This window comes from Lampetra planeri, chromosome 12, assembly GCF_965212315.1.
Source record: "Lampetra planeri chromosome 12, kcLamPlan1.2.h2, whole genome shotgun sequence".
Taxonomy (NCBI): Eukaryota; Metazoa; Chordata; class Hyperoartia; order Petromyzontiformes; family Petromyzontidae; genus Lampetra; species Lampetra planeri.
Window position 1 is genome coordinate 9,431,064 of NC_136118.1, and position 18,217 is coordinate 9,449,280.

The 18,217-nt window shown below is 47.6% G+C and overlaps 1 protein-coding gene across 4 annotated transcripts in view; it reads left to right on the forward strand.

Moving 5' to 3' along the window:
• XPO7 (exportin 7) overlaps window positions 1-13,785 on the forward strand; it is an 85,283-nt gene extending 71,498 nt beyond the window's left edge. For 2 of the 4 annotated variants that reach the window (XR_013585939.1, XM_078599439.1), the window contains 3 exons: window positions 6,842-6,940; window positions 7,752-7,879; window positions 9,223-13,785. Coding sequence is in view for 3 of the 4 variants with exons in the window: in XM_078599439.1 (XP_078455565.1) it covers window positions 6,842-6,940; window positions 7,752-7,879; window positions 9,223-9,319 (324 nt within the window). In the remaining variant the exon portion in view is untranslated. Of the gene's footprint in view, window positions 1-6,811; window positions 6,941-7,751; window positions 7,880-9,222 lie in introns of all 4 variants that reach the window. The other 2 variants (XM_078599437.1, XM_078599438.1) reach the window with 1 other exon arrangement.
• The last annotated feature ends 4,432 nt before the right edge of the window (window positions 13,786-18,217 follow it).

Consider the following 18,217-nt stretch of genomic DNA (forward strand, 5'->3'; position numbering starts at 1 on the left):
CTCGCAGTTATTTACAAGGAATGGCAACTTGCGTCCCAGCCTGGAGCCAGGTGACAGGTCAACGCAGCGCCAACCCGCCATAAAACAAACAGAAACACGGCGGCAAGCCCTGGATTGCGCTCACGTTCCCTCCGGCAAAGCGCCTCGCCATCCGTCAGATGGGCACGTCTTACCTGTGAGCCCACGCGCTGACAGTTTCCCCCAGCAACGGAGGTCACGACCCCTTTACGGCTTGTGGCCTAGAGGTTAAACTGCGCCGACGTCGCACTGTACGTTGCATACCCGCAGCGGCGTCGACGGTAGCGGCGACGATGGCGCTTGTTAATATATCATCATCGCTCACACGCCTGGCGCTAGCCCTTGGTAATGTGGCCGAGGCAAAGCAGCTCCTCCTAGCTCTCCACCCAACCAAATCACCACGGCCGGTGCGTCAACCCCGCCGGCATGCGTTCGTTAAGGAGGAGGGGGGGGGTCAGCGCCCGTGATTTTAACAATTGCACGGGGTAGTTTTATTCGCACGTAGTAAATTTATAGACACGCGCCGACCTGCCGTTGGGTTTTAATGGCCATCGCCTGTGCGCTTGAGTTTGTCCCCCGCAGTGTTTTTATCAGGGGACGTGATCAGATCGGATCCAGTGAGCCCTCAGCTCAGAATAAAGCACGCTAAACGCAAGCCCACCCAGCTGCTATTTTATTGCGGGTTTTTCAGTTGCTATAAACAGATACGTCTTAGTTGCTATAAACAAATGCCTTACGTTTACAGTACAACTATGTTGGCATTCTTTCCTTGCGTTGGTGAATAACGATATCGAAAAAATATAATGAACTCTTAACTGGTAAGTAACTGAACAATGCATCACGATAAATAGGAGGTCCAATTGACAGTGGAGCCTGTTTAAACCAGATCAATTACTTTTATCATCTCTGTTTTTCATAAAGGAATTAGGTAAGCAGTACTAATGCCCGCGCGGCTCCACGTCTGAACGGTAGCCCATCTTCTGAAAGCTGCTTCCTTTCCACGCGCGCACAGAGCCTCTCCGTCTGGCCGATATGACTCGTTTCGCTCCTTACGGTAACATTTCGGGAAGGTGAATTACTTTTAAATGTCCCTCAAAGAGTATCAGATGTATAGACAAGTTGGCCATCGAATTACTGGGGCCCCTTCTTTAATGGTTTGTTGTGCTGGCATTAATGCTTGTTTCCTGTCCAATAACGTGGCTGAGTAATGGCTTCGTTCCCTGTGGCTGTCAGCACTGGAGCCTGCCTTGTCTGGGGACGGAGACAGCACCTCCTCTTTGACGCTGCCCCCCCCCTCCCCTCTTCTCCCTCGTCCCCCCCACCCGACACGTCCCAGCGATCTCCCCACTGCGCAGCCCCCCCCCCGGCCGCCCCCTCCCTACTCCTGTTCCTCTTTCCCCACCCGAAACCACCCCCACCTCCACCCTCCTCGCCCTCCCCTTTCGCCGTGCACCCTTTTGCGATAATGATAACTTATTGATGAAGTCGGACTGGTTTTGCAGACTTTCACATTGAGGGAACGTGTGGGGGCGCCAGGTGAAGCGGCCGTCACACGCCGAGTGCAACGACAAAAAAAACAGCAGAAGCGAGGAATCCGGCGCGCTGGAATCGGATACATGTTACAGGCGTGTGTGTGTGTGCCGGCGCACCGTGGAATGTGTGAGAAAGACGGCGGCCCTGGCACCCAGCTTGCCTTTTGGGGGGCTGCTTACTGTAAGTGAGGCAAATGAGGCGCGTAATGGCCGGTTTTGTCGGCGTTATTAAGCCGATGAACAGGGGGAGGGCACGGGATTATTGCCACGTCTTCGCGTCTTCGCCACTCCCCACGGCGCGCATTGGCAAATGACGTTGGGCGAGCCTTTGTTGCGGAATTGAAAGTGGTCCGTGCGCTCACGTGATGCACCGATATTTGCGACTCGATTGCAAAAAAGCATAATAAAGAAATGTCTTGCCTTCTGCACCATGTTTCCGAACCGCGATATATAATCAAACTTGGAATGAGACATTTAGTGTTCACGAGCTGCATTATACCTCTGTTCTTTAAGGAATATGGAATTTGCAATGAAAAAAATGGACTGCGTATCAGAAAAGTCCCTAGGGGGGCAGCACTTTGATGTGATGAGTACCAAGCCACTCCTACGCCACACGTGTTCCAGGGCCTGTCCGTGTATGCCTTGGGCTTCCATCACAGTGTAATGTACCTATACGTGGCTTACAAGTGACAAGAATAATTCTAAAAACTCTTTTGGCCCATTTCCCGGGAGAGGAGGGAGGTGGGGGTGGTGTTGGGAGGGGGGTTTTCGTTCTGCTAGAATGAGAAAAGAAATTCACCGCCCAAGATCGTTATCTGCAGCTCCGCCGTCTCTGGATCCGCTGGGGCGGCAGCTGCTGCCAGGTTCGGCGGGCCGATCAAAGTGCCGCGTCCTCAGACCTGGGTGCCTCTGATTAAACCACGGGACAGGTTGCATTTGACCTATCCGTCTCCCCGTACTGTGATGCACGGCAGCGGCGTTTGAGATAGCGAACCATTAGGGCTACCCGGGATTATCAAATATTCGAAGGGGAGGGTGCGAGGAAGAAGCCTTCCTCAACGTCACTGCCAGACAGGCGTAGGGCCGACTGTTTTGCCATTTTAGAACTGGCGGCAGTTCTTTGTTGTTGTTATAAGTTGATTGAATTTTTCCCCTGCTTATACTCTAGAGGGTAAACTATCGCTGAAGGGAGATGTGGCGGGATTTTCAGCAGAGGAGCTGTTGCAACAAATCAACGGGTCTTTGTATGCGAGCAGAGCGTGATTTACCTGGTCATGACACCTGGCTTGCGCCTTTGTGCGTCTGCCGCTGCTTGTTTGCCGTCGTTGCGCGAGCTTGTCGGGACCACCGCCTGACCCGGTTGCGACAACGCAGGTCTGCCCGCGTTTGCGTGACAGAGGCGGTGTCATCTCCCCCCCCCCTTCCCATAGTTGTGGCGACCGCATGCGCCGCTGGGAAGGAATCGGCAGATGAAAAACGCTGGTGCCTTACCACGCAGCCTAATGGAGACGCCAAGAGAGACAGTTTATGAAGTATCGCCGCACTTTGGTTGTAGCGTGCACAAAACGACATGTTCAAATGTACAGCACTATAAAACTAGATCATTATTATTTTAAAGACAAACGTCCCCCGTACAGCCTTATCAGACTGTTGCGACAAGTGCTGTTAGCGAGCACCTTCGATACATGCACACACACACACGACATATAATTACTTATGACTTATACCAGCTGCAGGCTTGCCTGCCAACCTATAGTGAAGATAAGCATCAGTGTTTCCAGGGTTCGACTGCTGATAAAATTACTCCCTCCCGTGAACCGTGCAGCGGTTTATAATTAACGTGTAATTGCGCATGTGATGTGTTCTGGCCAAAGAGGTATATTACAGCAGGGAATGGTATTTTGAAAGGTAATGCAAATGATGAAGTCCGCGTGTGTATTACTCTGCACAATCTGTTAGCGGCTTGTGTTCAACACATTTTACCTGCTCTTTGGTATGCGGGCACTTAGGCCACGTGGAGCCTGGGCAAATATTTTTTCTTCAGCATTCACCCCACAAAGAGCGGCAGCACCTAGGGGACAGTGTGAGCGTGAAGAGACAGAGTCGCTGTGAGTGAGGAAAGCCAGAGGTGATACGTACAGCCAGGGTCCCCGCGTGGCGGCGAGCCAGCTAGCAGGAACTTGGGAGAGCAAGGAGGAGGTTTGGAGATGGAGGAAGGGGAGGGGCTGGCAGCAAAAGAGACAGGCCGAGGAGACTCCTCACCCTAAATGTGTCTGACCTTTGATCCCTGGGGCAGTGGCAGCTGGCCTTCGTCAGAGCTCCTTCCTCGTCATCACCGTCACGGGACTGCCACCCCCCCCCTAAGATGAGCGGGAGCCCTCGCAAGCGCCCCCCACCCCAGTTCCCCGGCCATCCACCCCCTCCAAAAGCGCGGTTCCCAGAAAGAGACGGATAGCTGCGTCTTGTTGATGGTAAAGAGGGCGGCCGTGAACCGCTGTGTCGGAATGCTGGAGTTCACTTGCCTGGCGCCACGCTGCCTGCCTCCCAGCAGGCCCGCACCCCGTTTCACCCACACCAGCACCGACAAGGCTCGCTCGCGCCCCTGCACCGCTAAATTATTTATTTGTTTCTTCCTGTCGTTAGTTTCGTGCGGTTTCTTTACGCTTATTACCGCCGAGTCGCATCGCAGTCCCAACGCCACACCCCTCGTGCACATTGGCCTCGCTGCAGGTTAAACGAGTAACGTAGACACGCAGCGGCAGCGGCATTTGTTTGACGTTAACTGATAACCACACTTACAATTTGACCTGGGTCAGTGCTCCGCCGACTGTAGCCGCATCGTTAACGAGCGAAGGGCTGCATTTGTCCCGCTTGTGAGAGAAAAGGTGAGGTTTGTTTCTTATATTGCGAACCACACCCATCTGATTGCATGACAGGTGTCAAGTGAGTTGTCATTGTGGAGCATTTAACATTCCGTTCCCGCACTGCGCACCCCTTGCACATTGTCAACTTGTCGTTGGCAGATTCAGAAAAACATCCTCCCTTGCGAATCTTCAATTCCAGTGGATTTTGTTGCAGGTGGGGGTGTGTGTTATTTCTTACATATTTATCTCATTGTCTGTCCTTATTTAAGGACTGGGTGGCTGTTATGCCACAAGTAGACAAAACGCTCCTTAAGCCTGGCTGATGACTTCTGTCTGGTGCCCATTTGCAAAACTGGTTCTGCCAAGACGGAGAGATTGATCGGGACGAGATGGGGCTCCGCCAACACGTGAACCGCACACCGTGGGGTTTTTTATTTCCCTCTACTTGACAATTTTTTGGGGGCTTTGTTGACAGTAGCCACTTCGCCGCCAGTAACTCAGAGGGCGAGTGAAGTTCACGCTCATCAGAGCCCCACCAGGAGCGCGCGTGCACACGTGCGTGCAAGCGGCGCTCATGTGGCCGACTGACGGGATCCATGCGGACGTTGCTCCTCGCCACGCAGGTAGAGGGAGAGAGATTGAGAGGCGCACTCGGCTGCGTTTGGGGCGGTCGCGCCCTCCACTCTTGTCGGATCACTGCGCTGACTCGACGTGTGCTTTGTTCATTATTCGTATACTTTGCACACGTTTGTTCGGGGAAGGCGCCAGTGTCATTTGTTGCAGTTGCACCACTGTGTCCCTGATTCGGTCGCTCGGTAGATCCTCCTCCGCAGACTGATTAGTCCCCTGTGTGTGGGATCTGTTGAGCCACGCTCGTACCTATCGCACGCATGTGCCTGTCTCTTTATGCTCGTTTTCGTCCTTTGATTCAGTCAGTTTGTGCATGTTGTTTTGTGTTTGGTTTGAGGGCTAAAATAACGAGCGACATTTTCCAAGTGGCACTTTCTTCCACTGAACCTCGTACAAATGTACCCTCAACATATTTCTTCGTTTCATATTTCGCATCTCTTAAACTTTCTTGCTCGTTTTAAGAATGAAAATGTTTGGATGTATCCAGGTGGCTCACTTTAGTCTGTTGTCAGAGCATTTGTTTGGAAGGTGTGGCCTTTTCCACAGGAAAGCTGCGGTGGCGATGCATTAGGGCACCGTGTGCTTATGTATGTTTGTTGAACTTCTCTCACACCTTACATAGCCAACCGTGCTAATCGGAGGTGTGAAGGGGAAAGGACAGCAAACTAAACCCAAACAAAAGTTTAGTTTTCAACCTAGATTTAAAAGTGCATAGCTGGAGTGGTTTCCTGATATCGGAAGGAAGCGTTGTCCAACACGGCAGCAGAAGCGCGGATCTGAAAGCGCACGATGCAGTGACCGTCTTTGTTCGATGGCTCGCCTAAAGCCGCTGCTGCGAGCATGATCGGAGTTGACGTGTTTGTGAACATGATGTTAAACTGACGTGGACTCAACTGCCGGCTTGCGAATAAGGCGTTTTGGTATTCAATGATTAAGTCAGCTCTTAAATTACAAGTTCCAAAAATCATGTGTATAGTTCAAAATACAGTATATATAACACAAAGCAAATGCCATTTATTTTTCTGTTTATTTTCTTGATAAGTTACCATGTTAGTAAATGCAATAAGTTTCTGCACAAAAAAATAACACTTTCGGTCATCAGCCCCAGTTTTCATCCGGATGGTTATTTTATATTTTATTGTTGCATGCAGAATTGTCTATACTAATGCATTACCCACAAATCTCTACTCTGGCACATAATGCATATTTGCAAGTGTCAAATATGTTACTTAATGTGCAAGATTATATTGAAACTATGTTCAATCAAACATAACTATACAATATGTTGGGGTATAATGCATGTACGGTAAATATTCTTGATGTTTCCTAAAAGCTGAAACATGAAATGAAAACTCTCAGTCAGGAAGCAGCAGTGGATTTGTTTAAACGTGTTATGGTCATATATTAAGCATTAATAATGTCATCATTAATACTTGATTATGCTTCAACAGTGCACAAACCGGTTGCTACATGTACATGCGAAATACTTGAAACCACTCGGCAGTATAATTTAACATTTACAATTCATAAACTCTCTCCTTGAACCTGTTTTTGATTGATTGCATTTTTTTTCGCGGGTTTACGAGAATGACCCACCGGAGGGCCTTGGTTTTTGAAGCAGAACAATTGTTAACATACGATTGATTTGCTTTGTATCGATTGTCGTGTGTGTGTATCGATGTGATGAAGTCTCCACGCACTTCTCTCAGTCAGAAGGGTTCTTCGCAAAAGCTCCGCTTGCAGAGGAAGTGCTCATTTGAATGATAGGACCGCGCGTCTGCCTTTTCCACGTCGCAGATGCTCTCCACGGTGCTGAACATCATCATGTTCGAGGACTGCAGGAACCAATGGTCCATGTCCCGCCCGCTACTCGGCCTCATTCTCCTCAACGAGAAGGTAAGCAAGGGGGTGGCAGCGCTGCGGGAGATTTCACCGGACCTTTGTTCGACGCAGCATATTAATGATACTGAGAAAATGGCTTTGGTTCGTGCTGCATTTTAAGTTCATGGGAAAATAATTGCATTCCAGAAATTGCGAAACATAAGGAATGGTAGGTTTCTAGATAGATAGATGTTTTGACCACGTATAAGGGATTCCTCACCATTGATAACTTCAGAAGTGAGTGATTGCTCACCGTTCATCAGCCCACAGCATGCTTAAAGTATGTTCTTACAGCCCCCTACGATGGACAATGCATCGGGGGCGGTAGGGGGGCTAACTCCAGCAGTGGATTACCATAGGACTCTGTAAAAAATTAACCCGTAAAAACAAAGTTTTTCACTATAAATTCTTTATATGCGTGGTGGCTAGAGTCCTCTCGTCCTCTGGCTTGAGATGGCTGCTACCTATGGGTCAGATGATTGCCTGCCACCATTAAGCAATTGGTAATTAAATATAATTTTTTTATTCCTAAAAAGTGTAAAATTTTGGGGGAAAAAATTCACGAAAATAAATTGTCACGCACAACGAGTCTGTGTGCAAAATGTCAGCTCGATTGGATCACGGGAAGTGGGTTAAAAAACGACCGAAAGATTTGCACGGTCGTAAGCGCGCAAGCAAGAAAGCAAGCAAGCAAGTGAACTTAATATATAAGATTAAAAAATAAGGCTGCACTGAGGATTGGAGTTTCTATTTCGAGGGGAGATCTGCAGCAAAACTTAGTTCCCCCCCCCCTCCCCCCGGTGCGATGCTGTCTTGGCGTGTGCAGTATTTTACGGAGCTGCGTAACAACATCGTGAGCAGCCAGGCCCCGGAGAAGCAACAGGCCATGCACCTGTGCTTTGAGAACCTCATGGAGGCCATCGAGCGAAACCTGCTCACCAAGAACCGTGACAGGTGAGCGGCCCTGACCCAGCACGTTCTCCTCAACACTCGCAATGTTTAGCCCTGGCTGGGAATCGAACTCAGGTGACCCAAGTTCATATATGGCCCGCGTGCGCACGATTACGCAATCGGGTTATAGTTCGTGGACAAATAATATATATTGTTTTAATTACCACGTTTAAACATTTCCTTCACTGTGGCGACGGACCTCCGATTGGCACGGTTGGCTACGTACGGCGCGAAAGAAGTTCAACATACATACGTGCGACCGATGGCGTGAACACGGCATCCTGCACGAACGGAGAGCCGTGTGGATTATGGCGATAGCGCACACTAGGGGCGTTGTTTCTCATATTCAGATTAATTGGGAAAAATCCGATAGGAAATTTCAGATAATTTGTAAAAATAAATTGTTTTGGATTGATCTGAAAATTTGCCATCACGGCAAGGTGACTTCGCGTCCTAAAAGTTGCTTTTCGTGCATCATGTGATTTTACTTTGTTAGCACAACGACGTGTAAAATTATACAAATTTGTTGCATATTACAAGTTACATTTTACCATTTGATATGCGTCCCGATCATGCATGTGTCTTTTGACAAGACAGCACGTGAACCTGCTGAGCCCATGTTTGCGTGGATTATGGTCCCATAATGCACGAGCAAGTCCATATCTCTCCAGTTTCATGGTCTCAGCTCTGACAGTTCATGCAATTGTAAAACCCAAGACTTGTACGTATTTAATTCAGAAGTACTACAACATTTTAAAGAATATTTGTGCACAAGGAGTCAAACAATGCATTCATTCATCGATTATTAGATACATGCATAGAGTTGTCTCTTTAAGAATCAGATGTTTTTATAATTCTTCCATGTTGTATGTAATGAGTTCACATCACCCTTACCAGCTGCTAAGAGGCACACTACCATGCACAGAAATGTTAAAGATAGAATCAATTTTCGGTTCGAATCATGAATCCCAATTGTTAGAATTAATTCAATCGCTGAGGAAGGTGAATTCTTCCACCGAGACATTGTACAGTAGTTGGTAAATGTAGCAGTATTCGCCATATTTACTTTGAATTGATGTATGTTGAACTTCTTTCGCACCATACGTAGCTAACTGTGCTAATCGGAGGTGCCGGGAAAGGACAACAAACTAAACCCAAAAAGCAGTTGTAAAGAAATGAGTTTCCTATCAAAAAGACTTTTCTGATGACTTGCAATCTTATATCCACTCCCAAAACGACTTGACTACCCCTTACTTGACCTGAAACACTTGTATGCACACGGAGTGTTTGAAAGACACGGGGTGAAACGAATCTAAAGATAACAGCTGCTGTCCTTGTGTCCCCAGGTTCACGCAGAACCTGGCCATCTTCAGGAGAGATGTCAACGACTCGCTCAAATCTATGTCACCGTTTGCAGCCAACAGTGTGGACATGATGAGCTGAGGTCATCTGCCTACAAGGGTGACTGACTGTCGTCACGGGTTTTGGGTTGGGGGGCAAGGGCGGACGTGGGAGGGAGGAGGGTGTTAGGGGAATCTTTTTTCAGCCTCTTGGCCTGGTTTCAGCTCAGGGGTCCGCCGTTCAGCGAGCAAGTCAAAGCTTCCAGAGTTCGTCACCTGCCCCCCCCCCCCTGACAAACAATACAGAAAGCCTAGTTGTAAAGGACACTAAAAATAAATGATGAAAACAACTTTAAGCCATCCTGGTAATCTCATGAGTTCTAGTGCATCGGTTGCCCCCCCCCCCCACCTTTGCATTGATTGGCAAGCCTTTGATGCTGGACCAAAGTGGAGTGGTTTTTGTTTTTATTTTGTGAGCATCTTGGTCTCGTTCTGAGTGATGACACCGTCAGCGTCTCTTGGCTCAGTTGGTCCTGTCCGATCGTCCAGAGTCTCGGATGTGTAATTTTCACCAAACAGCGTGTGGTGGCTTGTGAAACCCCATTTTGCTGGCCACTCCATGCACATGCGATAGAATTGAGTCGGGGAAAACAGGCTCGTGTCAGTCATTTTAAAACTACATTTATTTCAAGGTCTATCAGTGTTTTGTCATAGCTTACATAGTGCACCCATGTGCCCGTGGAGAAGAAATGAGCAATCCACCCGCTTGCCATCCGGGCGAAGTCTGCTTGGCTGAGAAATTGACTGTTGTTTTTAACGATCTCAGCATGAATTAAAAACTAAAGGAAGGCGACAGTCTAGCAAAAAGCGACAATCGACAATGCGAACATTTTACTGGAGGAAACCATGCCGAACAGATTTGCTATGTCAGTGTTTTCTTTACTCTCTTTGTCTTTTTCACTGCCACATTATGCACATTGCACGCCCCCTAATAAAGCTCAGCGGTGATACTCGACTTTTTAAAAAAAATCAGACAGTAAATACACTTATCAATTGCTATCAACAGCATTCGCGAACAAAACAAAAAAACGCTCAGTTGAGAAATTGCGGCGACTTGATATATTTTCGTTTGGTACGATTCCGGGTGCCGTGCCTGCCAAACCAGCGGCTCAAGAGATTTGGAAACAAAACGATGCGATATCTCGTGCGCGCCAAGTGTCCCGTCTCCCCCCGTGGACGCGTTCACCGCATGTGCTGCATAGGGGAGAGCCTTGTTTTGGCAAGGCACCCACATGGAGCACACGACGGAGGGTCATTAGGTGCGGACGCACGCAGCCCACTTGTTTTCGCATTCTCCGAATCATTCCCGAAATCTCAGAAGTGCAACTTTAGTTTTGCTCATGTGTTCCAAGCGGACAAGTTGGCCTAATTGAGTCAGCGGGCAGCATAATATGTTCACGCGAGCCCCCTCTGAATGAATTCTCATGCACGCGCTTGAGTGTGTGTGTGTGTACCTACTGGGAGAGCGGTAGTGTAGTGGTTAGCGCGCTACGCTACGAACCTGGCGACCCGAGTTAGATTCCCGCTCACGGCCAACACCAGTGACGATTATTTGAACCGGTCTTGGGCCTCCACTAGGTCGAGTCAGCCTCAAATGAGTACCTGGTGCGGTGTGTAAACATCACCACTGGGAAGACAAAGGCGGTCGGGCCTGGTCCTGGCCATCCACCCCCTCATGGTGCCGTGCCGGCCTTCATAGGTGCTCGCTAACAGCACTGGCCCCAACAGTCTGTAAGGGCTACACAGGGGACCTTTGTCTTTGTACCCTCTACCTGCTGTGTCGACACCCCCAGTTTAGTGAGTGCAGCCTCTGTTTTATCTTTTGAGAGGTACATTAACAAGTTTATAAAGCACATTTATTTTCAAGATAACCAATGCTAACTTCATTGGAACACCTTACAAGCCATCTTTAATAGTTTTTATTGTCACATCTGCACAGATGACTGCACAGTGAACTTAATATTTCACTTTTTTTCATCCTCTTAATCTGCCTACTCTCAACAAAAGGCTGTGTCCTGGGCAATGAGATTTTGGTGGGTTTATCGAGATGTTCCAGGACATTCCTCATTTGAGAAATACCAAACGCTCCACTCCATGAACACCTGATCTGGAACCACACTTATGCTCGAGAATACATCTGTACGAATTAAAATAAGTGGAAAATGGGAGCTCACCAAATTGCTATTGGCTGGCGTAACAGATGAATGGGTGAGTAAATAAGCCGCCTGACAATACAAACCCCGTCATGGATTTCAGCTGCGAGCAGTCTCTTCCCAAAATAAAACTCAAACTTCGAGGGTTGTTGCTGGCTGGTGCAGTGCAACTTTGTCTTACAAACCTTAATGAAGTGGGGAGCACGTCTGCCAAACGAACAGCTTTAACGCACAAACACATGCACAAACACACGCCTTCAGCCTCATGGCAAAGGTGGTGTTATATGTTATAATAGGGTTCAACGTTAGCTCCATTCCCATCGCCCAGCATAATGTGGTTTGTCATGTTATGAATGGGATAATAATGTAATTGTAGTTATTTCTTTTTCAATCCACGCCGCATCTTTTATGGGCATTGGTTGAGCATATTTCACCGTGCTAAGGAGCAGTGCTGATTGGTCAATTGGCGGGAGAGGGTACGGGACCCGTTCCGATGTCCACTGGCCACTCGCGGTTAGCCTGGGGCAGGAGTCAACTCAGGTCGCCAGGTTCCTGGAGCCGTGCCCGAGCTTTTTGCTGCCATCTCTACGCCGTTTAAGTACGACGACGACGACATGCTAAGGATACAGAACACTTGGCGCTGGGGTTTTGTATTTTTTAAAAAAAGTGGACAAACTTCTGTGAATGGAATGACGTCTTCAAGTCGCACAGACGCGACGCAGCTTCGGAGGGCGCACGGCTGTCCTGCTGGACAGCGTAGAGCCCCTCGGTGGGCGTTTGATTTCACAGTTTGATGTGTCTTTAACACTGACAGGATTATTAGATAAGCAGTGGGGACCTATCTCCCCCTTTTGTTGTTGGGCCCCATAGAATCAACATCGGATAGGGATCTTACAAAAGCAATTGTCGCAGAGTCTCCATCCGGGTCACATTTGTTTTGGCTGGCCTTTCGCGATAATGTGAGATAGCACGGCGTTTGTGGGAGATGTGCTGCTGCACATAAACTTTATTTCGCCGACTTACGTTTGGATTTGAAGTGCAGTATGATCTTTTGTGACTATCCACAACTGATAAACTGAGAATTTTGGCAAAGTAATGTATTATATGAATTAAAAAAAAAGTGTTAAACAAATTTAAGATGTATATATCTACACGTTCAAGTAAACTATTCAAATTTTTAATTATAGGTTTCTTAAGAGATCCAGTTGCAGAGGTATGCTCTCTCAGTGGTGCATAACGTACTACCACTCATCGGGTAGCAGTTTACAGTTATAAGATAATTTAGCGCGGACGTTAGGACTCTAAATTTACTTGTTATTGTATTATTATGCAGGCTGTTACACCTCGTTTAAAGATGGTTCGCTTAATCTGGATAATTGTTGTTGCATTCTCAGCGTAAAGAGATTGATCCGTGTACCAATGAGCGCATCATCTGCTCGCTTCACGTTCGGGGCCTTGGCATTTTGGGTGACATCCGTCATTTTGATGTTAACGCTATGAAGCATCGTTGATGCGAAACTCTTCCCGGCTGTAACTGAGTGCGTGTGTGTGGGCGTTCACAATGAGCCGCTACCACCAGTTGAACAAAACGTACGTCGTAAAATTTTACGTGCAAAACAACAACCCTGCATATCATTCCCGTAGCCCGTGTCAGCATTGCATTGTATGGAGTGTGTATGTTGAACTTCTTTTGCACCGTACGTAGCCAACCGTGATAATCGGAGTTTGCGATTGGAAGGACAACAAACTAAACGCAAACAACAGTTCTGGAGAAAATAGTTTTCAATCTAGATGATTTAAAAGTGCGCAGCTCCATAGTGACTTTCTAATATCAGAAGCAAGAGGCGTTCCAGACGGCCGCAGAAGCGCATCTGAAAACGCGCGAAGCAGTGAGCGCATTGAGTGAGACGCGTCGTTCAGTGGGCTCGCTGAGCACCCCACCCGATGGAGTCGCAACGTCAGGCTAACATTCTAGCTCTTAAAATGATACTTCCCAGAATTCAAATTGTAAAAAAAAAAAATACTGGCAGAATAAGCCCGCTCGCAAAGGTTCGATCAAGTCGCCTGTGCAAACCTCATGTGTTTTTGTCGATATTGCAATTAATTATTAACTCCGTTCATATATCGCGTCGAGTTTAGCGTTTCACACTGTTTGCTGTTATACGCTTGGGGTATGTACATGAGCTGAAACTAGGTGAAGACTTTAAAATGTCCCTCCGACGGTATTTTTATACTTATGCGATTTAGACTCGTTGGAAGTCGACACAGTAACGCTCACTTGGGAGAAATGTAAAAAATGTACATTGATGTAGCCTTTCCAGGTGTATTTGTACAAGATGATAAAAATTTGTACTCATTTCTTTTTTTTCTCGTCGCGTGCCATGTCTGCAGGTATGGGCAAGCGAGTGTGAGAGCGAGTGTGAGAGCGAGTGTGCAAGCGAGTGTGAGAGCGCGGGTTTGAAATGCGCGTGTGTGTGTGCTTGTGTATGTAGGTACGTCGTGTGTTTGCACGTGTGTGTGTGTGAGCATTCTTTCAAGTGTGTGTGTGTACGTGCGTATTTGTGACTGCAAACATGTGGGGAGCGGTGGCACTGTGGTTAGCGCGTTTCGCTACGAACCCAGCGGGTTCGATTACCCGCTCACGGCCTACACCAGTGACGAATGTATGAACCGGTCCTTGGCCTCCCCTAGGTCGACTCAGCCTCAAATGAGTACCTGGTCAGATGCATAAACATCGCCACTTGGGAGACAAAGGTGGTCGGGCGTGGTGCTGGCCACCCACCCCCTCGTGTGCCGTGCCGGCCTTCATAGGTGCTCGCTAACAGCACTTGCCCCAACAGTCTGTTAAGGCTATACGGGGGATCTTTGTCTTTGTTTGCGACTGCGCGATGAATGAGAGTGGGCATGCATGCTTGCATGCGTACGTGTGGAAGCAGGCGCGTGTGTCCGCTCAGTTGTGTGTGCAGCAGACGGCAAACAACCATAGGAAACAGTAACACGGTATAGTTTAGTACAATCCTGCAAGAACCAAATTGCATTTTTTTTTATATTTGTGTTTACAGAATTTGATGTTTTGCTTTAACAATGTATTGTCCCACTGTTGTTATTGAGCCACCGACCTGTTAAAGCTAACTTGGAAACCTTGTGTAATTACCATAGAAATTATATTTCTATGAGGCCATATTCCTATTTACCATTTTTTGTTTATTTGGAAACTTGTTACTGGAGTAAACACATTAGGTAGAATTTGAGACAAACTGCTTACCAGAATGCTGATCCTTAATTGTTAGCAGTGACATAGTGGAGTGATGTCCTGATTGTGTGTTCAAGAATGAGGCATTTAATAAAGAACTGAAAAAAATAACGTGTCCAGTTGATTTCATCGTGAAGTGAAATCCTTGACTTTCTGCTCATGTTTGTGGCCAGTTTTCGCGAGTCATCCAAGGATGCATCGATTCGCCAATTACTATGCTCACAATGTATCGATTGCGTTGTTCGTGTAAGTATCGATTACTGCGCTGACGATCTGTGCACATGAAATGCTCATGCGGCAACCACAACTATTCAAACAAAGCGGAATATTCGACAATACATCAGGATAGTAAATACGGTACAAAATAAAAAAAAACTGCCATTTGTTTTACCGTTAAAAGCGTCTCTTGAGTCCGAAGCCTTCGACGCGGATCCAGCATCTGGATTATTGGACAATTCCTGAAATTGAGTGGTTCTTTCGGTAAAGTCACGTAGAAGGAAAATAATAAAAATAAAATAATTCTCACAACGTTGCGGCCACAACGCGAGCAGCCGTCTTCAGGTGGAGAACAGGTCTGTCGACAGACCTGTTCTCCACCTGAAGACGGCTGTTCTCCACCTGAAGACGGCTGCTTGCGTTGTGGCCGAAACGTCGTGAGAATTATTTTATTATGTTTTATTTATATTGTTTTCCTTCTACGTGACGTTACCGAAAGAACCAAGAAGATGAATCCCTGCAGTCACGAAAGCTTTAAATCGAAATGGCGTCGTTAAGTGGCCTGTTTGGCCCTGTCCCGTTGGCCTCTCTCTCCCGTCGCATTTCGCTGCACCAAATGCTCTCTTCCTGCTTGCGTAAGGTTTTCGTATGTACGTTGAAATTCTTTCGCACCGTACATAGTCAACCGTTCTAATCGTCGGTGCCAATAATCGCCTACATAAGCCGCATGAGACTAATCGGTATTATGTACAAGACAATGTGACCTCGTGGGTCAAAGTTCAACGCTAAATGCTGGCAAAATATTACTCGGCAACGTTGTGCAGTCTCTTGAACATAACAGGTCCGTCGAGTCTTAATCCATGTGCCCTGTCTAAAATCCCACGATAGGTCAAGTCAAGCATATTGAGTCTCATCAGCTGAACTGGCACGCAAAGTGTGTCTCTTAAGCTGGAGCTCCAGTTTCAAAGATGCCCTTCAAAATGAAAAAACAATTGCTACAATAATATAGAGCACCTGCACAGAGTGTGTATATATATAGCGAATGTTTAAATGTCACCATTTAAAAAATCATTCCAATGTTTTTTCATGCTTGCATCTGCAGAGTGCATCAGGATACGATACACAGGTCACTCGCTTCTTTAGAAGCTTTTGAAAATGTTCAGCCTAAACAAGATTTTTCTTTTAAACTTATCCGGTAATGTGACGGCGACAGACCTGCACAAGTCCACTTAATCCGTTAAATCGACAGCAAAGGCACTGCAGACTGCTAGAAAATGACAAAAATTCTGCTTAAAAGCTGCATTACCTTTGTCTCCCAAAAGTCTAGTTTCTTCAATTGTACCACCTCCGTCCACAGTCGATGGGCAGGTCGTGTGTGGTGGGGTAAAGCATGAGTACTCTCACCTTTTCCTAGATGTCTCGCCGGCGTGGAAGAGGAGGCCAAATACTCTCCGGAGCGCCTTCCCCGGTGAAAGTCTTTCTGCAAACAGTGCTTGTGTGCGAGCACTTGCAGGGCTGCACCTCTACCCTGTTACTGGGCATCTGTGAAGAAATAGCTTAAGAGCACATCGGATTCCTCCAGTGTAATACAGATTCTGTTCACCATGTGCGGTGCCGGTGGCTGGGTAACGCATGCACACCCCGCACCTTTCTCGGCCAGACGAGACACGGAGGGCATTGCTTTGCTTGGGAAGGGTGGGAGTAGGGCTGAACGATTAATCGATTTCAAATCGAAATTTTAAACAATGCGATTAGCAAATCGCAAAGGCTGCGATTTTTTGCGATTTTAAAGTCCTATTACCTATTGGAATTTTATTATTCTTTGTATTATTATAATAACTTTATTTATTTAACTTGATTGTTCTATTTCGATTAAAATATTGTAATAAATATGTTGGAGGCAATTCATATCTTTTAAGTTCTCATCCTTGCATTAGAATATATAGAGCAGTTCATATTTTGATGGTATCATGTGGTAATGCTCCGTTACATGTTTTAAATCTATTACACGGTGAATATTGAACTGAAGCTTGACTTCAAATTTTTTATCGCAAATCAAATCGCAATCGCAATATCTGTCTGAAAAATCGCAATGAGATATTTCCCCCAAATCGTTCAGCCCTACGTGGGGGGGGGGTGGGGGACGTACCCGGGCCCTGCAGGCAGCCCGCAGATGTCTCCACCCAGCCCGCGTTGGCAACCCCCTGCTGGAGTGAGGGCATCCCCATGCACGCCTGCAGGCCGTACGGGATATTTGACCGGACATACTTCACCGCGCGAGTCAATGCGGTTTGGTGAAAGTGGTTGTTGGGTGGCGGCGGTGGGGGAGAGGAGGGGAGCGCTGTACTGCCCACAATGCCTGTTACGCCCATCCTTAAGCACTATTATCCAGGCTCAGCACCTGCTTGGCTTACGAGATCGGGCGCATTCCGGCTGATGCAGGACTTCAAAGGCGGGCTGCCGCCGCCGCCGCTGCTGCTGCTGCAGCCGGGCTGAAGGTTCTCCTGTCAAGCGGACTGCAGGTGGAGGTGGCTGGGGGTGTAGAGTGGAGGGGGGGGTGACACGGGTGAGATTCTCGGCCGCACGCTGCATCAGCAGCAGCCCCCGCGTGCAGGGGGACGACGAGAGGTGGGGCCGTGTGATTGCTGTGTTTTGAGTTGTCAACGGGCGCTGCTCCCGGCCAGGTATCCAGCGACATCATCAAAACAAACCTTCTAAGAGATACACGCGGGCAGGAAGCTTCTCTCCCGCCTCTGCCCGTCTTGCCTGTGACAGGAAAAACAACAAAAAACCGCGGCTTGTTTTGTAACGATTTAGCTTTCCTTAAACAACCGCCCGAAGACGAGCGGGGCTTGATTTGCGGAGTTACGGTAGTAGCTGGATATAAGCACAGTTCTGATATAAGCGACGCGTCTTTGCAATGCTATTTGATAGTCAACCGACTTTTGATCCAAGCGCACGTGGCCTTGCTCCCAAAGGTTGTGCTTATATCCAGCTGCTGTATGGCGATTCATTTTATTAATCATCATCAAAGCTGCCGCCATGCTCCGCAATCCTTCGATGCAAACGATCCATCGGACACAAGTCGCATCGGTGAGGCGGTCAGTTTATTTTGGGTAAGGCCCAACCGGGGAGGTCGTTTTTTTTTTATGGCGATCCGGCCAACACGGTTCAACGACTCGAGGATTATATCTTGTCGGGTGGAGTCGATGTAAAAAAAAACAGAGCGTTCTGATTGTGTGACTTGATGGGTGATTGTCCACAGATCTATCCCACCAAGCACACGGGTCGTAACAAACAAAAACGCAATTGGCGCCGT